This window comes from Talpa occidentalis, unplaced genomic scaffold (assembly GCF_014898055.3).
Source record: "Talpa occidentalis isolate TD23 unplaced genomic scaffold, MPIMG_talOcc4v2.1, whole genome shotgun sequence".
Classification (NCBI taxonomy): domain Eukaryota; kingdom Metazoa; phylum Chordata; class Mammalia; order Eulipotyphla; family Talpidae; genus Talpa; species Talpa occidentalis.
In genome coordinates this window covers 20,521,545-20,539,652 of record NW_026555331.1, presented here as the reverse complement: position 1 = coordinate 20,539,652, position 18,108 = coordinate 20,521,545, and the positions used below count along the sequence as shown (strand labels likewise).

The 18,108-nt window shown below is 38.8% G+C and overlaps 1 protein-coding gene across 8 annotated transcripts in view; it reads right to left on the bottom strand.

Moving 5' to 3' along the window:
* The window catches only part of TRPS1 (transcriptional repressor GATA binding 1), a 238,118-nt gene that overhangs the window by 163,678 nt on the left and 56,332 nt on the right, over window positions 1-18,108 (bottom strand). For all 8 annotated transcript variants that reach the window (XM_037502531.2, XM_037502521.2, XM_037502565.2 and 5 more), the window contains one exon: window positions 12,423-13,552. In XM_037502531.2, the coding sequence (XP_037358428.2) occupies window positions 12,423-13,552 (1,130 nt within the window). The remainder of the gene's footprint in view (window positions 1-12,422; window positions 13,553-18,108) is intronic.

Below are 18,108 nucleotides of genomic sequence, written 5' to 3'. Positions count from 1 at the left end.
AGGTCAAATAATACCCAGGAAATACCCTAGTAAAAATATAACACATAATCTATTGGAATCATGAAAATTAAAAATAAACAAACAAACTCCAGGAAGCACATTAGCAGGCTGGGACTGACCTTCACCCAAAGACAGTGCTAAGGAGCTCTCTGTCCCTGGCACAGTAAGTTTATGGTTTCCTGACAGGGTGGGGGCTCTGCTTTATCTGTGTTGGATTCCTGTCTGTAAATTAAGATTATACATTGGCACTACTACTCCTACCAAACCTGGTAGCTCTACAAATCCTAAAAAAATTACAGTGGTTTTATTTCAATAACTATTAATACTAGAGGAATAAGAAGGAGAAAATATCACATGTGAGAGAAGATTCGAGAGCACCACAGGTCAAAGTTCTTTTTAAATGGCTCACTCATCGTTCTTATTGGAAGAGCAGACTCTAGAGCCAGAATGTTTGAGTTTCAACTTTGGTTTCTTGTGTACTATGTATGTGAGTTTATTCTTTAAAAGATTTATTTATTTGTGCATACAAGAATTGGGGTACAGGCCAGAGGTACAGGGGGTGAGAGGATTCACAGAACAGGCAGATCTACCGAAATACACTGCTGAGGGGAGCAGCAGGAGAGACAGGAGAGGTCTGCTGCGCCTTGTGGGTCACCTTCCTGTCTGGGGATCAAACTCATGCTACAGTGGCTGCAGATAGCTTCATGGCGCTGCATCTTAACCCCCTGAGCCACCAGGAAGTCCCTGAATATGTGACTTTAGATAATTTACTGAACCTGCCTCAATTTCTTCATGTGCAAAATGAAAATTAGTAATACCTCTTGATAGAGTTCTTGTGAATAGTAAGCAAATAACACTCTAGTAGTAAGTAAATAAGAAAGGGTCAGCCAGTATAAATCCTAACATTAAATAAAATCCCCTACCATGTAAATCTGCACTCTGCACTCTTTGCTCAAAGTTTAAACTTACAAAGTGGTATTTTGGTATTTCTTTTTCCATTTCCCCATATACCTAAACATGAAAGAGATCATTTTTAAAGCCAAGTCTATTTCCTCAAAAAATCTTTGCTTTAATACATTGCAAACAGACTATAGTCTAATGCCTTTTCTGCTTCATTCAGTGGTGTTCAATGGCTTGAAAAATTGAGCAGTTTAGCAGTTTACTGCTTAATTGTCAAAATCTATTCTATTTCATTAATAGTAGTCAGATACGGAATCTTAAGATATTGAATAACAAAGATAGAAAAGACATTACCTGTGTTTTATTAAAGCCTTGGGAAACAGGACGCCTCTTGAGTATATTAATTAAGGTAGTTCAGAGCCATAACATACCTGATCACACAGATTGTCTCTTAAATATGTGACTTAGCCTGCCATCAAGAACTATTCCGAGCCATTCTAGGCCTCCATTAAAAAAAAAAAAAAGGAGAAAGGCATCCAGCCCTGACCTATTATTTGACTGACACTTCCTCCCAAATATGCAAGATCCTGGGCCCTTACCCAGACAATGGATTCACACTCAGAGACAAAGTGTCTGGGGGAGTCTAGGTTTTCTAGTTGAAGTTTCTGTCCCAGTGGACAACTCCCTGACTCCTTAGAGGTCTCTGAAAGAGCTGCCCCAGAGAGGAGATCTTGATGTAACTGATCTGAAACCTTCTATGACATGGATGCTGGAGAACAGTCAGAATATAAACAGTAGGGATCGGTGTAAAGCAAAAAAGGAGACAAATTACAGAGGCAAGATTTCAGTGAGGATGACGTTTTATATTTAAAAGGATAACATATTTTAACAGAAAGGATAGTGAAATAGATGATCTCACATTCTGCTACAGTAGAAAGAAAGCCCCTTTCACAGATAATAAGAAGGAGAAATCATGATCTGCCCATTAAACCCATATCAAGTCAAGAAAACAGGATTTCTCCCTCCAAGATCAAAGTACTATGTCTCTGGCTTCTGTTGTCCAAATTCTTAACTTTAAAAAAATTAATAGGGCCTCCCTGGTGGTGCAAGGGGTTAAGACGAAGCAGTGTCTGCAGCCACTGCAGCAGGAGTTGGATCCCCGGCCAGGGAACAACCCAAATGGCGCAGCAGACCTCTTCTGTCTCACTGGCTGCTCCCCTCAGCAGTGTATTTCAATCAGTCTGCCCATTCTGCTCCCCACTCTGTCTCTGGTGAAGTCTCTCACCGCCCCCCCCCCAACATGCCTGGACTGTATGCATAAGTAAATAAATCTCGTGCGCATCAATAAATAAATCTTTTTTAAAAAATAAAAGAAAATAATATTACTGACAAGCTGGAAAATGAAAAAAATGGAGCATGAAAAGTGAAAACCTGAGTGGCCGGGGAAAATCTAACAGAAAAGAGACTGACAAGAGCAACGGTTTGCAAAACAGGCTGTAAGCAGTGCTGGAACTTCAGGAGTTATGTAGTAATGCAGATTCCAAGGCCTTTCCTTGCCCTACTGAGTCAACATCTCCCATGCATTACCTGAAAGTGTGATTTTTTTTTTAAAGATTTAATTTATACACACAATAACTGGGGTGCAAGCCAGAGGTATGGGGGAGGGTTGAGAGGATTCACCAGAGACAGAGTGGGGAACAGAACAGGCAGACTGATGAAATACACTGCTAAAGGGAGCAGCAGGGAGACAGGAGAGGTCTGCTGCACTACATGGGTCACCTCCCTGACTGGATTGAACTTGGTGCTGCAGTGGCTGCTGATAGCTCATAGTGCTGTGACTTAACCCCTTGAGCCATCAGGGAGGCCCTGAAAAAAAGTGTGACTTTTAACAAGGTCCACAGGTAATACCAATGCAGGGGCAAATATCTCCACATTGCCCTGGTAGAGCCAGCATAGCTCTAAATAAGGATCACACTCCCAAGACATCCCCCACCTGCTGAGACTTAAACAACACAGGGCGTGCCCCTTTTGTCTTTGTTATTCAGAATCTTGGCTATTCTAAAAACTCTGGGGTCTGACTACTATTCAAATAAAGAGTAAAGCTTGACAATTAAGCAGTAAACAGCTCAACTGCTCTTTCAAGCCACCAAATGCCAGGTGAAACAGAAAAGACAATTTGTTACATAGTACTCAAGAGACCTAATGGGCTTCCTAATATCAGTCTTAAATAAATGATAGACATTATATTAAAAAGACCAACGTTACGTTCAAAAGCGTGGAGCAATATAAACTGGTTAGTAGCCAATACTGACCTTGAGGATCATGTTTAAACTCTAAAGGGCATGGGCATCACCTGGGAACCTTGGGAAAATTCAGATTCTGAAAGTCCGGGTTAAGATACACTATTCAGAATTTCTTAAAAAACCTCAGATGGGGCCTCCTCGGTGGCGCAGCTGGTGAGCGCTGGGTTGTGAAGATGCCCGCAGCCTATGTGGCACCGGTTCAATCCCTGGCTGCTCCCCTGCCACAGGAGGAGGGTCCCACATGGCACGCAGACCTCTCCTGCCGCCTGCTGCTCCCCTCAGCAGTGTACTTCGGTCCTTCTGCCTGCTCTGCTCCCCGCTCTGGCTCTGGTGAATTCTCTCACCCTCCCATGCTTCTGACTGTACCCAGTGCTTGTATGTATAAGCAAACTAATAAATAAATAAAGATTTCTTAAAAATACAAACAAAAAAAAAAAACTCTTAAAAAAAAAAAAAAAACTGAACTTCCGGTCCCAAAGGCACATCTAACATAGCAAGAATCATGAAGCCATGGCCAGAAATAATGTCAAGACATGTTTTAGCTTAGAATGAATTCTTAGTTTATATACCCAGTCCCTGATCGAATATTTCCAAATAAATCATAATGAGCAACCTCATTTTCCCTCTCAAACATATACAGTGTCACCCATCTCTGAGAGTCTACACTAATAACTTTATAAATTAAAACTGTAAATAGGACATTGCCATATATAATGCCCCTCCAAAAGTACTTGTCTTTTTTTTTAACTTTTGGGGATCATCTTGTAAGCGGGTGGTCCCCAAGAAAAGGGGAGGTTCCAGGTTCCCTGCCCCACCCATGGGAGGGTGGAGCTGAGCAAGGAAAAGAAGGAGCTGGAGAGGAGACTGGAGAAAGAAGGAAGAAGGATGGTGAGCAAGAAGGAGACCTGGAGGAGGCATGTGGAGCAGAGAGGCATGTGAAGAAGCTGCACTGGCTTCTTGGTCCTGGACTGGTTGAAACAGATGTGGGTGACAGATTCATGGGGAGGTTAAAAATGGCAGTTTTTATCTTGATTTTGATTGTGTGCTTTTCCTCCCAGACTTGTCTGTTTCTGACCCTTTTCTATGGGTCCCCGCCAGAAGGTGCTTTAGATTTTGGGCCTTGTTTTGAACCAGCCCTGTTTGGGTACTTTTACCCATGAAGGGACGGGTAACTTTGGGTGCTTGATTTGGAAACTGTATTATTTGTCTTTTCTGTATTGCACACTAATTGTATTAAAGTTCCTTTCTATTAAAGGTCTACCTGTGCTGTCTTTTTTTTTTTTTTTTAATAAACATTTGTATTTTATTTATTTATTTATTTATTTATTTATTTATTTATGCAAGCACTGGGTACAGTCAGAAGCGTGGGATGGTGAGAGAATTCACCAGAGCCAGAGCAGGGAGCAGAGCAGACAGAAGGACCGAAGTACACTGCTAAGGGGAGCAGCAGGCAGCAGGAGAGGTCTGCGCACCATGTGGGACCCTCCTCTGGTGGCCGGGGAGCAGCCGGGGATCCAACTGGCACTGCAGAGGCTGCGGGCAGCTTTGCAACCCAGCGCTCAACCGCTGCACCACCGAGGAGGCCCTACCTGTGCTGTCTTGATGCCGGGGATGCACAACCTATTTAGAGTAGACAGATTTGGGGGTTCTAGGGTGCCTCTCTCCCTGACCTGTAACAATCTCTCAGCCTTTTTCAATGCTAGCCTATTTATCATCCAATAAAATCACACAAAGTGCATATTTCCCAGTCCACTTCACAGGATAAAAAAACTACAACACAGACATGTTAATGAACAATAACAAAAAATTTTGAGAGCAATGCAGGGAAGCAAGATTATCCCACCCCCAATATATCTTTGACAAAATTTGATTCCATAGGGAGGGCCTTTGAAGGATGGTGGAAGATTGCTTTTATGTAAACTTCTGTAAGGGCCTGTATCAGGAAGACCTAATTTCCTTATCTCTTCAACAAAGAAGGCAGAATTTAATCTGCATACATTGGTGTATTGTGCCTTCCCAGGTGACCCCTTTAACTAATCTTCCCTTTCCCCTCCTTCCTGTCAAGTCCCCTTTTCTTAGCTAAACTATTTAAGATGGCATCTAAAGTTACCTGGATGTGTTACTCAGTTAAGTGGGGATTTTCTCCTATGGACAGGAGGTATACATGTTGCTACTAACATGTTTGGCTTTTTCTCATATCAATTTGTCTAATGCTTGCTAGATTATTTGTCAAACTAGAAGAACCCAGAGGGCGAGCAATGATTTCTTTTGTGTCCTATTTAGCATACACAAGAATTTTGCTCTTGTCCAAAGTTACTCTTTCACACATGATGTTTGGTAATGGATGCAATGTTAGTAGTTTGTTCAGGGAATGAGTTTCAAAAAGACCTGGACATATTCTCTGATATGCATCATCTTTTTATTAATAACTAAGAAGCTAGATTTTCAACAAAATGCCACGTCTGTAAGAATAAAAAGGGATGCTTCTGATCCCTAATATAAGAAACAATACCAAAGAACAAAAGTTCAGTCATTGTGAAACTACATTAGTTTGGGCCCTCCTCTAATTTACTCTAGGATTTTCATTTATCATCATTACTATGAAAACCTCAAAAAGGTTCAGAGAATTTTCCCTTCATTTCTCAAGGCCCACCTTAACCACCTTCTCATCCATAAACACTTCCCAAATGACTGAACCCAAGAGTTAATCTAACATCCTCTGAGCTATTCTGAAACTTTGTCTTCCTCTAAGGATATTTTTCACACTGACTTTTATTAAAAGCATGCATAATGTCTTACTTTACAGTTATATTCAGGTGCCTTAAAATTAGGATCAAAGTTCAAACATCTATCTCCCTATTCCAACCAGAATCTCCAGAGAATCAGTGAACATCTGGTTCATAACCACAGCTCTGGGGGTGTTCAAGGTGCTGGATTTAATATATAGAAGAATAAAGCAGTAGTGACATATAAAGAAACACATAGATATTTTGCAGAAGTATATATCAAGTGGTCTTCTAAAAAACTCTTCATAATTTAAAACTCCTAAAATGTCTGGCTATATTAAGACAACTATTAAAAGACACCACAAATATATGGTTTGCATTCATTTAAATTTTATAATCTCCTGCCAACAGAATAACAAACATAGTTCTCATGTGACCTGAGGAAAAAGGATGTCATATTGTTGATCTCCCTAGTTGTTAAATAAAACACAAGATACCCGGTTAAATTTGAACTTCATATAATAAAAAATATTTAATACAAGTATATCCCATGTAACATATGGGGTATACTTATATAAAATTTCAATATCATGTGCAATATTTTAAACAATGAGGACATGGATCAAAGAAATTTTGGAAAAGGAGTTAATTGTCCTTTGTCTGAGGAAACTACAGCTGCCTAAAAATTTTAGACCAAGTTGTATCTAATTCAAATACTTTGGAATTTCTGTAAAAAAAAAAAGCTTTATTTCTTATCCTACCTAATACAATTTTCAAGTGCTACTGAGACAGATTTATTTAGATCCACCCATATTTCAATGCTCAGTGTACTTTTATCCTAGTAGCAGTTCTTTATTAGTAGAGATTAAAAATCATTTTCGTAATACAGAGGTCTTCGGTTTTCTACTTCTAAAAAAAATCATGATTTATAAATGTTTCTCTTTTATTCTATTCTGATAAAATTTCTATATATGTATAAACAGCTCACATGTGTAAATTAGTGCTTTTTCTCCTTTAAATGTCAACTTTCAGAGATTTGTGACCTCACTTGAAAAGCTTGTACTGAATAACTGTACTCCATTCTCAACAGTTTTCACCACAATTTTTTCTTCTTCAGTGATTAAAATCAACATTAAATGAATAAATTCTATTACTGATCAATTATACCTTGAAAGGTAATTTTTGGTAACACAGGAACCAACACAGGCATAAATGAAGATGATTTAATTTAAATATAGCTCAGTAGATTTGACATCTAATAAAGTTAGTCATTTTTGTAATACAGATTTTGTTTGCATAAAAGTCTACGTGTAGCACTTGAGATTACTGACACTGCACAGTGATGGAATAAAAAGGAGATGAAGACAGTATCTGAGGGACAAGGGCAAAAAAGGAATTACAAGTGGATAAACAGATCAATAAACTTTCAGAAGTTAGAAATATCATATTCACCCCGGGTTAAGTGTGGAGAAGCAGTCAATAGAATACAATCTAAGAAAAACTGAATGAATAAAATTCCATTCAGTCTACTCATCTTGTAATCCTAAACTGAAATAATCAGACTAATATTTACTCATTTGGAGTAACTGATTTTTCAGTTAGATGTTGAGTGATTTCAGCTTTAAGTGGTAGAAGAAAATACAACTAATGTCACATGAAAATTTTCAATTTACAGTTAATTTTCAGTGAGAAGATACCCCTACCAAACATTCAAAATAGAAAGATAAGCTTTCCCATGAAATAAGTGGAAAATCAAATAAGAGGAAAATAATTTATGTAAATTAATACAAAATGGAAAGAATGTTAAAAATGTATCTTAATCCACACTAGACCCTTATCTACCTGCATCATTGATATTTTCTCTGCCCTTTCTTTCTCTTAACAATTCTTATGTCTTCAGATTTAACTTTTCATTAACTCTTTTGCTTTCTACCATCTGCTAATATTTTACCTAATCTACCCACAAGTCCTAAGTTTCAATAGTTATGTATTCAATAAAAAATCCTATTTTTTAGAAAAGTTATCATTTACAGTCTCATGGAGCTTGACCAATTTGTAAGTCTCATTTTCTTTTCTTTAAACACTTACTAATTATTATGTTGCAACTGAATACAGCTACTTCTGAAGACCCTGGGCGTCTGTTATAATTTGTATTTTCTTCTGACTTCACCAAGAGTGAAATATATATCCCTACTGCAATGATGAATTTTAACAGCAGTAATCTCATAAAGGTTTTCTTAAGTCACAGGTTATCTTGCAGGGGAAAATAAGAGTACTTTCCTATAAACAAATTATGTTTATTTCTGACAGGATCGAGAGGAGGGGACTAATGTGGAATCATCTCAGCCACCTTCAAGGTTCCAGCTTAGAATGAAACTCAGATTCAGCATCCTGAGTCCACCAGTGACTCCAGACCTACTCTCCTGCTCAACTGCTGCTTCACGTTGGCAGGTGTCTTCAGTGTATTCTCACAATGCATACTTGCTGGTCGCTTCTTCCCAGTCTGGGTTAATTCACTATTGATGAAAGGGAGAAGAATCCAGCTTCCAAAATGTTCCTTCACTCCCAGAAGGCAGAAAGAAGCACGGTTTATCTACTCGTTATGCAATGAGCCAGTGCTCCCACTTCCTCCAGAAATATGTTAAAACTCTGAACATTCTGATGAGGAGAATGGTAGTTAGTTGGAGAATGGGCACACTGTTTAATTAAACAATAAAAGAAACAGATACGAGAAAAACATTCATAAGTAAAACTTAATAATTCCATCATGGTGTGAGCTAGGAATAGCATAAGCAAGTGTGAAACAGTAAGAAATGAAAATCGAAGGGCTTCCCTGGTGGCACAAGGGGTTAAGCACAGCATTGGAAGCTATCCTCAGCCTCTGCAGAACGAGTTCGATCCCTAGGCAGGGAGTTTACCCACGTGGCGGAGCTGACCCACATGGCTCAGCAGACCTCTCCTGACTCACCCGCTACTCTTCTCAGCAGTGTATTTCAGTCAATCTACCTGTTCTGATTTCAACTCTGTCTCTGGTGGATCCTCTCATACCCATACCTCTGGCCTGCACTCCAGCTCTTGTATGCACAAATAAATAAATCTTTAAAAAAAAAATAAAAAGAAATGAACATTGACTAAGTTCTAGTTACTGACTGGATAATATCTTTAGTTCAACCCAAGTTAAACCTAGTTCTTTAGGAAAATGTCATGGAATGGAATCCACCTTGTAATTTTTTCCCTCAGAAATCTACTGCTTCCCAGCTGCAGTTATTTTACAGTAATCTGACTGTACAGTGCTCAGCTGATCCAACCTCACTATACTATAAGTTTTATATATATAGCACCCAAAAGGCTAGACACTCCGTAGTAATAACTGAATTGTGTGGAAATTTCCCAATCTGAACAAATGAATAAACACAAATTTAGCCAGAAAGATACTATGATGACAAGATAAATTTGTTCTTTTATATTATCTTCAAAAGTGGCATTTGGGGAAAATGCTTTGATAGCAGATCAAATTTTCCACAATCACCTGGTTATTTCCTTTCACAGTCCTGGATCTTCCGCTAGACTTACTTTCTATTTTCTACCAAGCTGAGATTCCTGAAGTTGTAATTCTCCAAATTTCAAATATTTTTACAAAAACTCATAAACAACTCAGAGAAAGTACTCAACAACTTAAAGGATGTTGGATTACGCAAACTACAACAGATTTTAAGAACAAATGCAAGAGTATTTAAACGTCCCAGGGACAGGGGCTATTCCAATTTTTATCTAATAAAATACTGAAGCTGGCATAGAAATCATCATTTGGTGTGGAAATGGAGGTCATCAAAAGCCTTCTAAGCTGTAGGATAGTCAAGATTAAACTGAAACTTACCATGGAGATCTTGGCTTACTCCTAAACACTGTGAGGTCAAAAACCCACAAAAGAGGCCTCCACAGTGGTGCAGTGGGTTGAGCACAGCACTGTGAAGCTGTCTGCAGCCTCTGCAGCACAGGTTCGATTCCCCGCCAGCCAGGGAGACTCCCACGTGGTGCGGCAGACCTCTGCTGTCTTGCCTGGTGCTCCACTCAGCAGTGCTTTTGGTCTGTCTGCCTGTTCTGCTCCCCACTCTGTCTCTAGTGAATCCTCTCACCTTCCCACGCCTCTGGCCTGTACCCCAGCTATTGTATAAATAAAAACTAAATCTTAAAAAAAACACACACACAAGAATTTCATTTACTTCAAGATTTTTCACCGAGCACCTCTTCGCCTGCCACTCTGCTATACTGCAGAGGCCACTGGATGTGAAGAAGACAGGACTAGTCTATTCCTCTAGAGCTTACTGTCCTTACTGAGTAATAACTAAACCCTGAGACTATTCAGTAATATTTTTATTCATACTTTTATCACTGGGAGATTTTTATGTTTAACTAAAGTGTATGAAAATTGTTTTCCCAGAAAGATTGCCAAGCAATAGCCTCAGCTTCCTTGAGAAAGACTAAGTGTTCAAGTAATCTGGTATTGAGATGTATCTGAGAGTGGATGGCTGGGGTGGAGGGGGCATGAGGGCAGGGAGAGGGAGAGACTATGCAGTGTGTGTTTTGTGGCTGATTTCCTCATGATTAAACAAAGCCTCCTCCTTCAAAAAATAAAAAGAATGGGCATCCCCAGTAGCACAGCAGTTGAGCGCTGGGTTGCGAAGATGCCCGCAGCCTCTGCAGCATCAGTTCGATCCCCAGCTGCTCCCGGGCTACCGGCGGAGGGTCCCACATGGCGAGACAGACCTCTCTTGCCGCCCGCTGCTCCCCTCAGCAGTGTACTTCATCACTCTGCCTGTTCTGCTCCCCGCTTTGGCTCTGGTGAATTCTCTCACCCTCCCGCTTTTCTGACTGTACCCAGTGCTTGTATAAATAAATAAATAAATCTTTAAAAAAAAGAATGGTTTATCTAATTTTTACATTACCTAACATATGTATATACACAATAGGCACATACTCACATATCCACATTAGAAAGAGGCTGAGAAAGAAGTTAATGTCTGCTAACCCCAGAAACAAATTAACATGCAGCTAACATCAGAGGAGCCAGAAACACTCACTGCAAGTGTGAACACATATTTGATTGCAGGACTGGCTTTCCCAGGGCTGACCTTATAAATTAAACAGTGTAAATCTCAAGGAAGTGTTTTCTGAACATTTAGATTCACTGTGAACATTAGGATGCCCTTCAAATTAACTTCTAACATTATTAGCCTATTGTTGGACATGAATTGCTTTATTACTGTGGCTGAGAAAACATACACACATTCATACTGAGACAACTTCTTAAAGAATGAGAGGTAGTGTTTAAAATCTTGGAATGTAAAAATTAAAGTAACTAAATTTTTTAAGTAGAATACTGACTCTACATAAACACTTAAAAAATGAAATAAAGCCATTTATTTTGATGCTTAGAAGCAAAACAAAGCACCCGATCGATCACAGTATCCTAATTCCTGAAGACTCTATTCCATCAGGATTTTTTTGACTTTAACTCATAACCAAGTCTCAGTTTAAATGCTCCTTCCTCAAGGAGGTATGATCTCACCATATAAGACGATTGTCATTGTATTGAAACACAGTGCTCAATATTTCACTTTTCAGACAACACCACTACTAGAATGATCACTTAAGATTTTTTCCACTAAACTCTTAAGTTCTATGAGGACAAAGACTGTCTTGTTTTCTCCTTTATATTCAAAGCCTGACACAATACATATTTTTTGGAATTAATTAGTTGTAGAATAAATTCATAAGTGGAATAAAGATATATATCCCAAACTCATCTCTAGAAAGTGTGAAAGACTGAGAAAATTAACAATTATAAAAAGAATATAGTGAAAGTGGAAGGAAAATGGTAACATACTCTAAACCTCTATTTACAAATATGAAATACCTTAAGCAGCTTTACCTGCTCAAAAAGAGGGTACAGAAATCCTAAGACACACAAACTATAGAATGTTTTCCTTCATGTTACTGTTTTTATTCAAAGTAAGGATATTTCTAGGGTTTTTTTTTAAAGATAGAAGAATGTCCAATGTGTAAAAGACAAGCAGTATGTTCTCAAGTTGACTGTTTCCCAGGTGGAAAAGAACACATGACATACTACAATGGGTTCTTCCATTTGGGAGATGCTCCATCAAGAGTTGTTGGCTAGGAAGTCACACTGAGCAAGGATGAATAAATGAATTGCAGTAAATTAATACAAATTGATACTCTTCAACATGATCAGAATTATTGTGAATTTTAAAACACACTCAGTAAATGGTATAAAATGTGACATAAAAGAGTAAGTGCTTCTGAAACAAGTAGCCAAGTTAAAGTGTATGAGTGATCTATGAGTGATCTTTGGTCCTGCAACTGCCCCACGTCCTCACGCCAATCATTCCCACCAATTCCTCTACCAGCCCTCTGGATATTCTCTATGGCCTGCTCGATATCCATCCCAAGCCTCTAAACCCATATGATTTACCTGTAGTGTCGGGAAATCTCTTCTTCCACCTGGGTAATAAAATCACATTTGGTACATGAGTGTTCTTTGCTTTCCTTGACAGTCTGCTGCCCATCGGCTCCTTGCAGGTGATTTGCTTCTTGCTTGACATCCGATGCCTGGGACTCATGCACAGTCTCGTAATGAAAGAGGAGCACATCTACGTCAGGTGTGGCAAATGGGCACTGGTGGCACTGATGTTTGACTCTTGAGCTTCCGGCCGCCCCAGGAGACAAGTGCAAAAGTAAGAGTGCACAATGGGAACAATTACTTTTTCGACAAGCAAATGGATAAGTAATTTCTCCAAGGTGCTTTTCCGGGCTACAAAGGCCTCTGGGACAGAATGGACAGTGTTTAATGGTGCACTTATGAATGTTATGGAGCTGCTGATAATGACGGAGAAGTGGCCCCACTACAATTACATCGGGGCCATGGCTTTTGGAATATCTGAAATCACAGAACTGACAGTTGTAACTTGTCACCACATTATCCTCTGCTCCCTTGCTGGAGAAGTCCTTCTTTTTAGACCCGCTAGAACCTTTATCTGCCTTGATCATTGGCTCGCCTTCTGCACTTTTGGCTAGATCATTCTGATTAATGACAGAGCCCCTGGAGAGCTTATCATTCAATTCTGGATTAAGGCTGCCTGACTGCGCTCCTCCATGCTGCTTGCCATAATGTTCTAGCAGTTTAAGTGAGCTAGATGACTCACAGCTGAAACTACAAAATTTACACCAGTAGTAACTGGTGGCCTCTGTACCATTTTGTCTTGAGGAATCGAGGGGCTTGATGGGCACGGAATAGCCAACAGGCGTGTCATCTCCCGCCTTGACTGTAATCTTGTCCTGCCACTTTCCCAAGTCTCCAGAATCACTGGATCGAAGTGCAGGGATGGATTTATTAGAGTTTTTCTCTGAAGGTTTGGCACCCTCAGAGGAGGGGAGAGAAGCTTTGATTTTGTTCGGGTGCGTCTGAAGAAAATGTTGCTCTAGTTCAGTTGATGAGTTGCCCATATAAGTGAAATTGCAGAATTTACAGCGGAAGTACTTGGTGTTTCCTTGGCAATCTGGCGTTTTCCGTCCGATGCCAATGAATGTTCCACCTGAAGTGACCTGGTGTAGAAGAGATGCACATTAATTTAAAGGTATCATTAATTCAATGGTCTCTGTAGGAAGGAGGAGGGAACACTGCCAAGTATTCCACATCAAAAAATACAATAGCACTTCTGCTTATTATGAAATCACTTGAATAATCAGAGCCAAATAAATGCAATCTTCATTTCTCAATAGCTGCTCTTTGAGAGGCTCATTAGGCTAAACATTTCTGGCCAAAGTAACAGAGGAAGGTAAGTAATAAAAGTACTATAACTAATTCAAAGGATTCAATAACATATACTTCTTTAAAAAAAAAAAAAGAAACTAAGAAAAATTTCAAGTAAGTAGGTTTTACTATTGCCTCCTTAAAATCACATGCCTGTGGAAGCATCCAAATCACGTGAATTTCTTCTCACAATGCTAAAGGTTGCTGTCAAAACTAGAGGCAGTTAACTCAGAGATTACTCAATGCAGACGATTTTCAAGGAAATTCTCTGTTCAGTTCCTACAACGATGAGGTTGCAGTCAAAGAAGTCTATCTTTTGGGTAAAATAAAGGTGCCAAAATGACCGTACACCATGGCTTAGAATTAAAGCCCAACTATGCACAATTAGACTAAAAATAAAATGAATACAGTGGGCCTGAAATCTTGGTAATGAAGGACCAGTGTAAAGCGTTTAAAATGTGTTGCAGTCTAGGACAAATGCAAGAAGAAAAATGATTAGGATTCATTTGATTAAGGCTCTTTCTCATAGCAAAGGCCCATTCTCTCCAGTGAGTGAGCCACGGGGATGTTCAAAGACCAAAGTAAAATAATTCTACATAAAAATCCCCACAGTTCTGCTTTTTTAGCCAAAATTATAAAATTACATAGTATTAGAGCAATGGCCTTCAAAATGTACCTCATATTATAGCCCCCTCCTTTCTCAGTGTGCATCTCAACTGGTGGGTTAAATAAGTTTCACCAGTGGGTAGCCAAATTTCATGACTTCAAATCAAATTTTTAACTGAAATGCTCCAAAGAGGCAGAGCTTTCCTCTTCCAATGATCAGAGAAATTTTGTTTCTAGCATCCAGATGTAATAGATTAAGCACGTGACACAACCATGTTCTGCCTTTTTCAACAGCTGCTCGAAAATGACGTGTATGATGGCTGCTCATATCCAAATCACTCGATGAGAAAAATCTCAAGCTTCTCAAAATCATTTAAAATGTTCTACTTGATGAGCACACATAGTCTTAGTACGCTGGGAGAAATGTCTATCCCTCTATCGAAAGAGACTAAGATTGACGTTCATTCTGCCACTTAAAGAGAGGTGTGACCTTAATCAAATTAGTTAAGCTCTGGCCAATAGCTTCTTCAATGGGGGCAACCTCTGAATTTATTTCCAGTATCACAGCTCTAGGAAATGTGCATTTACACATACAAAGCTCAGCATTAAGATAATAATTTATGATGATCTCCCACAGCCTTTAATCAAAAGATGAAATGTTTCATTTCAAACTACCTCAACCATGGCAAGTACACTGATTTCTCCGATTTCAGTTTGTCAGCATCAGACCTACTGATCAATCAATGGTGTGAGAGATGTAAAAACCAGACCCCCACAATCTACTCACCATTCTAACCTAGCACTTCAGTGACTATAGAAATGAAAATGTGCACCGGGATGTAATGCATGATATTGCAAAATTCCTCCCTCTATTTCCCAAATCTCTGGAGGGGAGGCAATACCTTCTTTTCAAAAATAAGGTATTCAAAAACAGGATATCATCCATTCAGGTACTTTGTTCTCCTAGGAACTTAAACTTGAAAAAAAAAAGGGCAAATACAAATGTCTCTCATTCTTCTCTAATGTAAGCAGAAAGCCAAGTATAAAGTCTAGAGACAGAAACTGGTCTGTTTTTGCCAACACACTGCTCCAGAGCTGCCCAGCTTCCTAATATAAAATGCCCTGCACTTCTGCTTGTAGGACAGGGATTCCTGAGCAACCACGACACATCATCACTATTTCTTTGATTTTCCAATCTCCAAGCCTCATGCCCCATGTCCACACTGAAGGAGCTGAACAAAGAACACAAAGAAGTCTTCAAAAATCCCTCAACAGATGATTCTGAAGTAAAATCAAATTACTACCAAGCATGCCAACACCCCTCCCAGTAATTTGATAACAACTTTAAGAGTCAGAAAATCCCCACTAAGAATGATCACCACCATGATCAGGTAGAAACCTTGAAAGAAAAACCATTTCATATAAACACTGCCTGGAAAGCATTTTGCTTTAGAATCAACTGAACTGCCATGAAACTGAGTTAAATATTTTAAGGTGGTGGTGTCTATGTCTCTAAAAGTGTTGTTTTCAACAGGGAAAATCAGCCAACTCCACTATTTAGGATGCTTATGACGTTGCTGAAGAGTATCCCCAAAACACTGGATGCCCTTTCAAAAATCTCCCAAGCACCCAAACAGAAACACAAGAATCTCACTAAATGGCAAGAATCTTTTTTTTTTTTTTTAAAGATTTATTTATTTATTTATACAAGCACTGGGTACAGTCAGAAGCTTGGGAGGGTGAGAGAATTCACCAGAGCCAGAGCAGGGAGCAGAGCAGGCAGACTGACTAAGTACACTGCTGAGGGGAGGAGCGGGTGGCAGGAGAGGTCTGCGTGCCATGTGGGATCCTCCTCCGGTGGCCGGGGAGCAGTCAGGAATCGAACCGGCGCTGCAGAGGCTGCAGGCAGATTTGCAACCCAGTGCTCAACTGCTGTGCCACCAGGGAGGCCCTAAATGGCAAGAATCTTAATACTGCCACTTTGACAGGTTATCAGTTTGCCTTTCTTGCTAAATAATAATAAATCATATTATTATTATGTAGAATTAAGACACAATGTAATATTATAATTACATATTTTACAAAAAAATAAAAGCCATTTAGAAAATGTAATTACTCAATGTCCTCTTGCTTTACTCTCTCAAAAAGAACAACTAAAGGCCACATTTATTCCAATTTTTATACTTGTTTCTATAAGAGATACACCTGTCAGTCATAACAAAATGTAACTGATATATATCATTTACATAATGTTCTAAAATAAAATATAATTTATTATTTTAGCAGACTGTGCCTAAGACTGTGGATCATATTCATTTTACTTTCATGACCCACAAATGCTAATTTAAAATAATTCTTTTCTGGGTTAAATACAAATACACAATAAAAACAGTAATGCTAAATAACTGTTTACAGAAACAGATTATTGAATCTTATTGCCAGAAAAGAGTGCTACACATCCAGAGGAGTACTTCAAACTTTTCAAGTGGTTGAGCTCAGTGAGGATTAGGAAAAAAGCTTGCTCCATAACTATCACTATAATAAAAAGGGATGATCAGCAGAATAGTAAGTATAAATTTCACAAACAAAAATTCAAAACTTTGGTAACCAGAACTTAAATTATAACCCACTAATCTTGTAGCTCCTTTGATATGGATAGCTACACTTTAAGATTTCTGTTACACTGTAAATTCTGTTAGGACCAAGTTACGCCTTTTCATTTATCCAATTAGCAGCTACTGAGAGCTGTGTGCCAATCTCTGTACCAGATATCAGAATACAACTATCCAACTATCTAAGTGAACAAGCCAGATGGCATCTGATTTTAAATTACTTATATTTAAGATCATATTTTATAGGTAAAATCCTTTGTTCATTCCATGTATCTTTACTTGCATTTCTTTGCTCCCAAGGGAAGATCTATAAGCTTAATTCCATGGAGTATACATAATGAAGTCTCCGAGCAGCTCACTTTCCTCATCGTTATGGATATAAATTAGAATCTACACCCCGACATTTTATCAGATTATTGTGAAAATCAAGTGAGAGTAAGTATCTGCAAGTGATCTGTAAACTCAAGATTAGTGTTGCCTGAAAGAATTTTCTCAAAAAACAGAAATGCCTTAGTGTCTACCAACCTGCCCAATATGGTTCCACTACCCACATCTGTCAACTCAGCACTTGAAATAGAGTTAGTGCAAATGAGCTGATTTTTAAATTTAAGTAGCTTTATTTTTATTAATTTTAATTAACTTAATTTAAATCGTCTTACGTGGCTAGTGAACGCCACACTAGCCCACACACAGTGTAGCACGATTCACATGAATGAATGATTATTTTAAAAAATGAACTACCTGAATTTCTCCTGCCAATGGGATGAAAATACTAGATACAGGGGAAGTGATGAAGTTATTCAGTGGTAAATTTATAAATGTGTTACTCTAAGATTCTTAGCTGTATAGGAAAAAGTTCAATTCTGTTCTTTTAAGCTAATATTTCTGTTTATATTCCTACTTGGACTGGAGGAGTGGTATTTTATTCATCTTTGGAAGGAATCAGGGGAAAAATACATTTTGGTTGAATGTATGAACTCGTTATGCAAGATGTTTGAGCCAATGAAAACTTCTCACCAAGGGCCCTGTGCTTCCCTATGATAAGAAAGTGGTACCAATTCATGGCTCCCTAAACATCCATTCTACCTGACCTAAATGGGCTTCTCAAAAAAAAAAAAAAAAGACAAAAT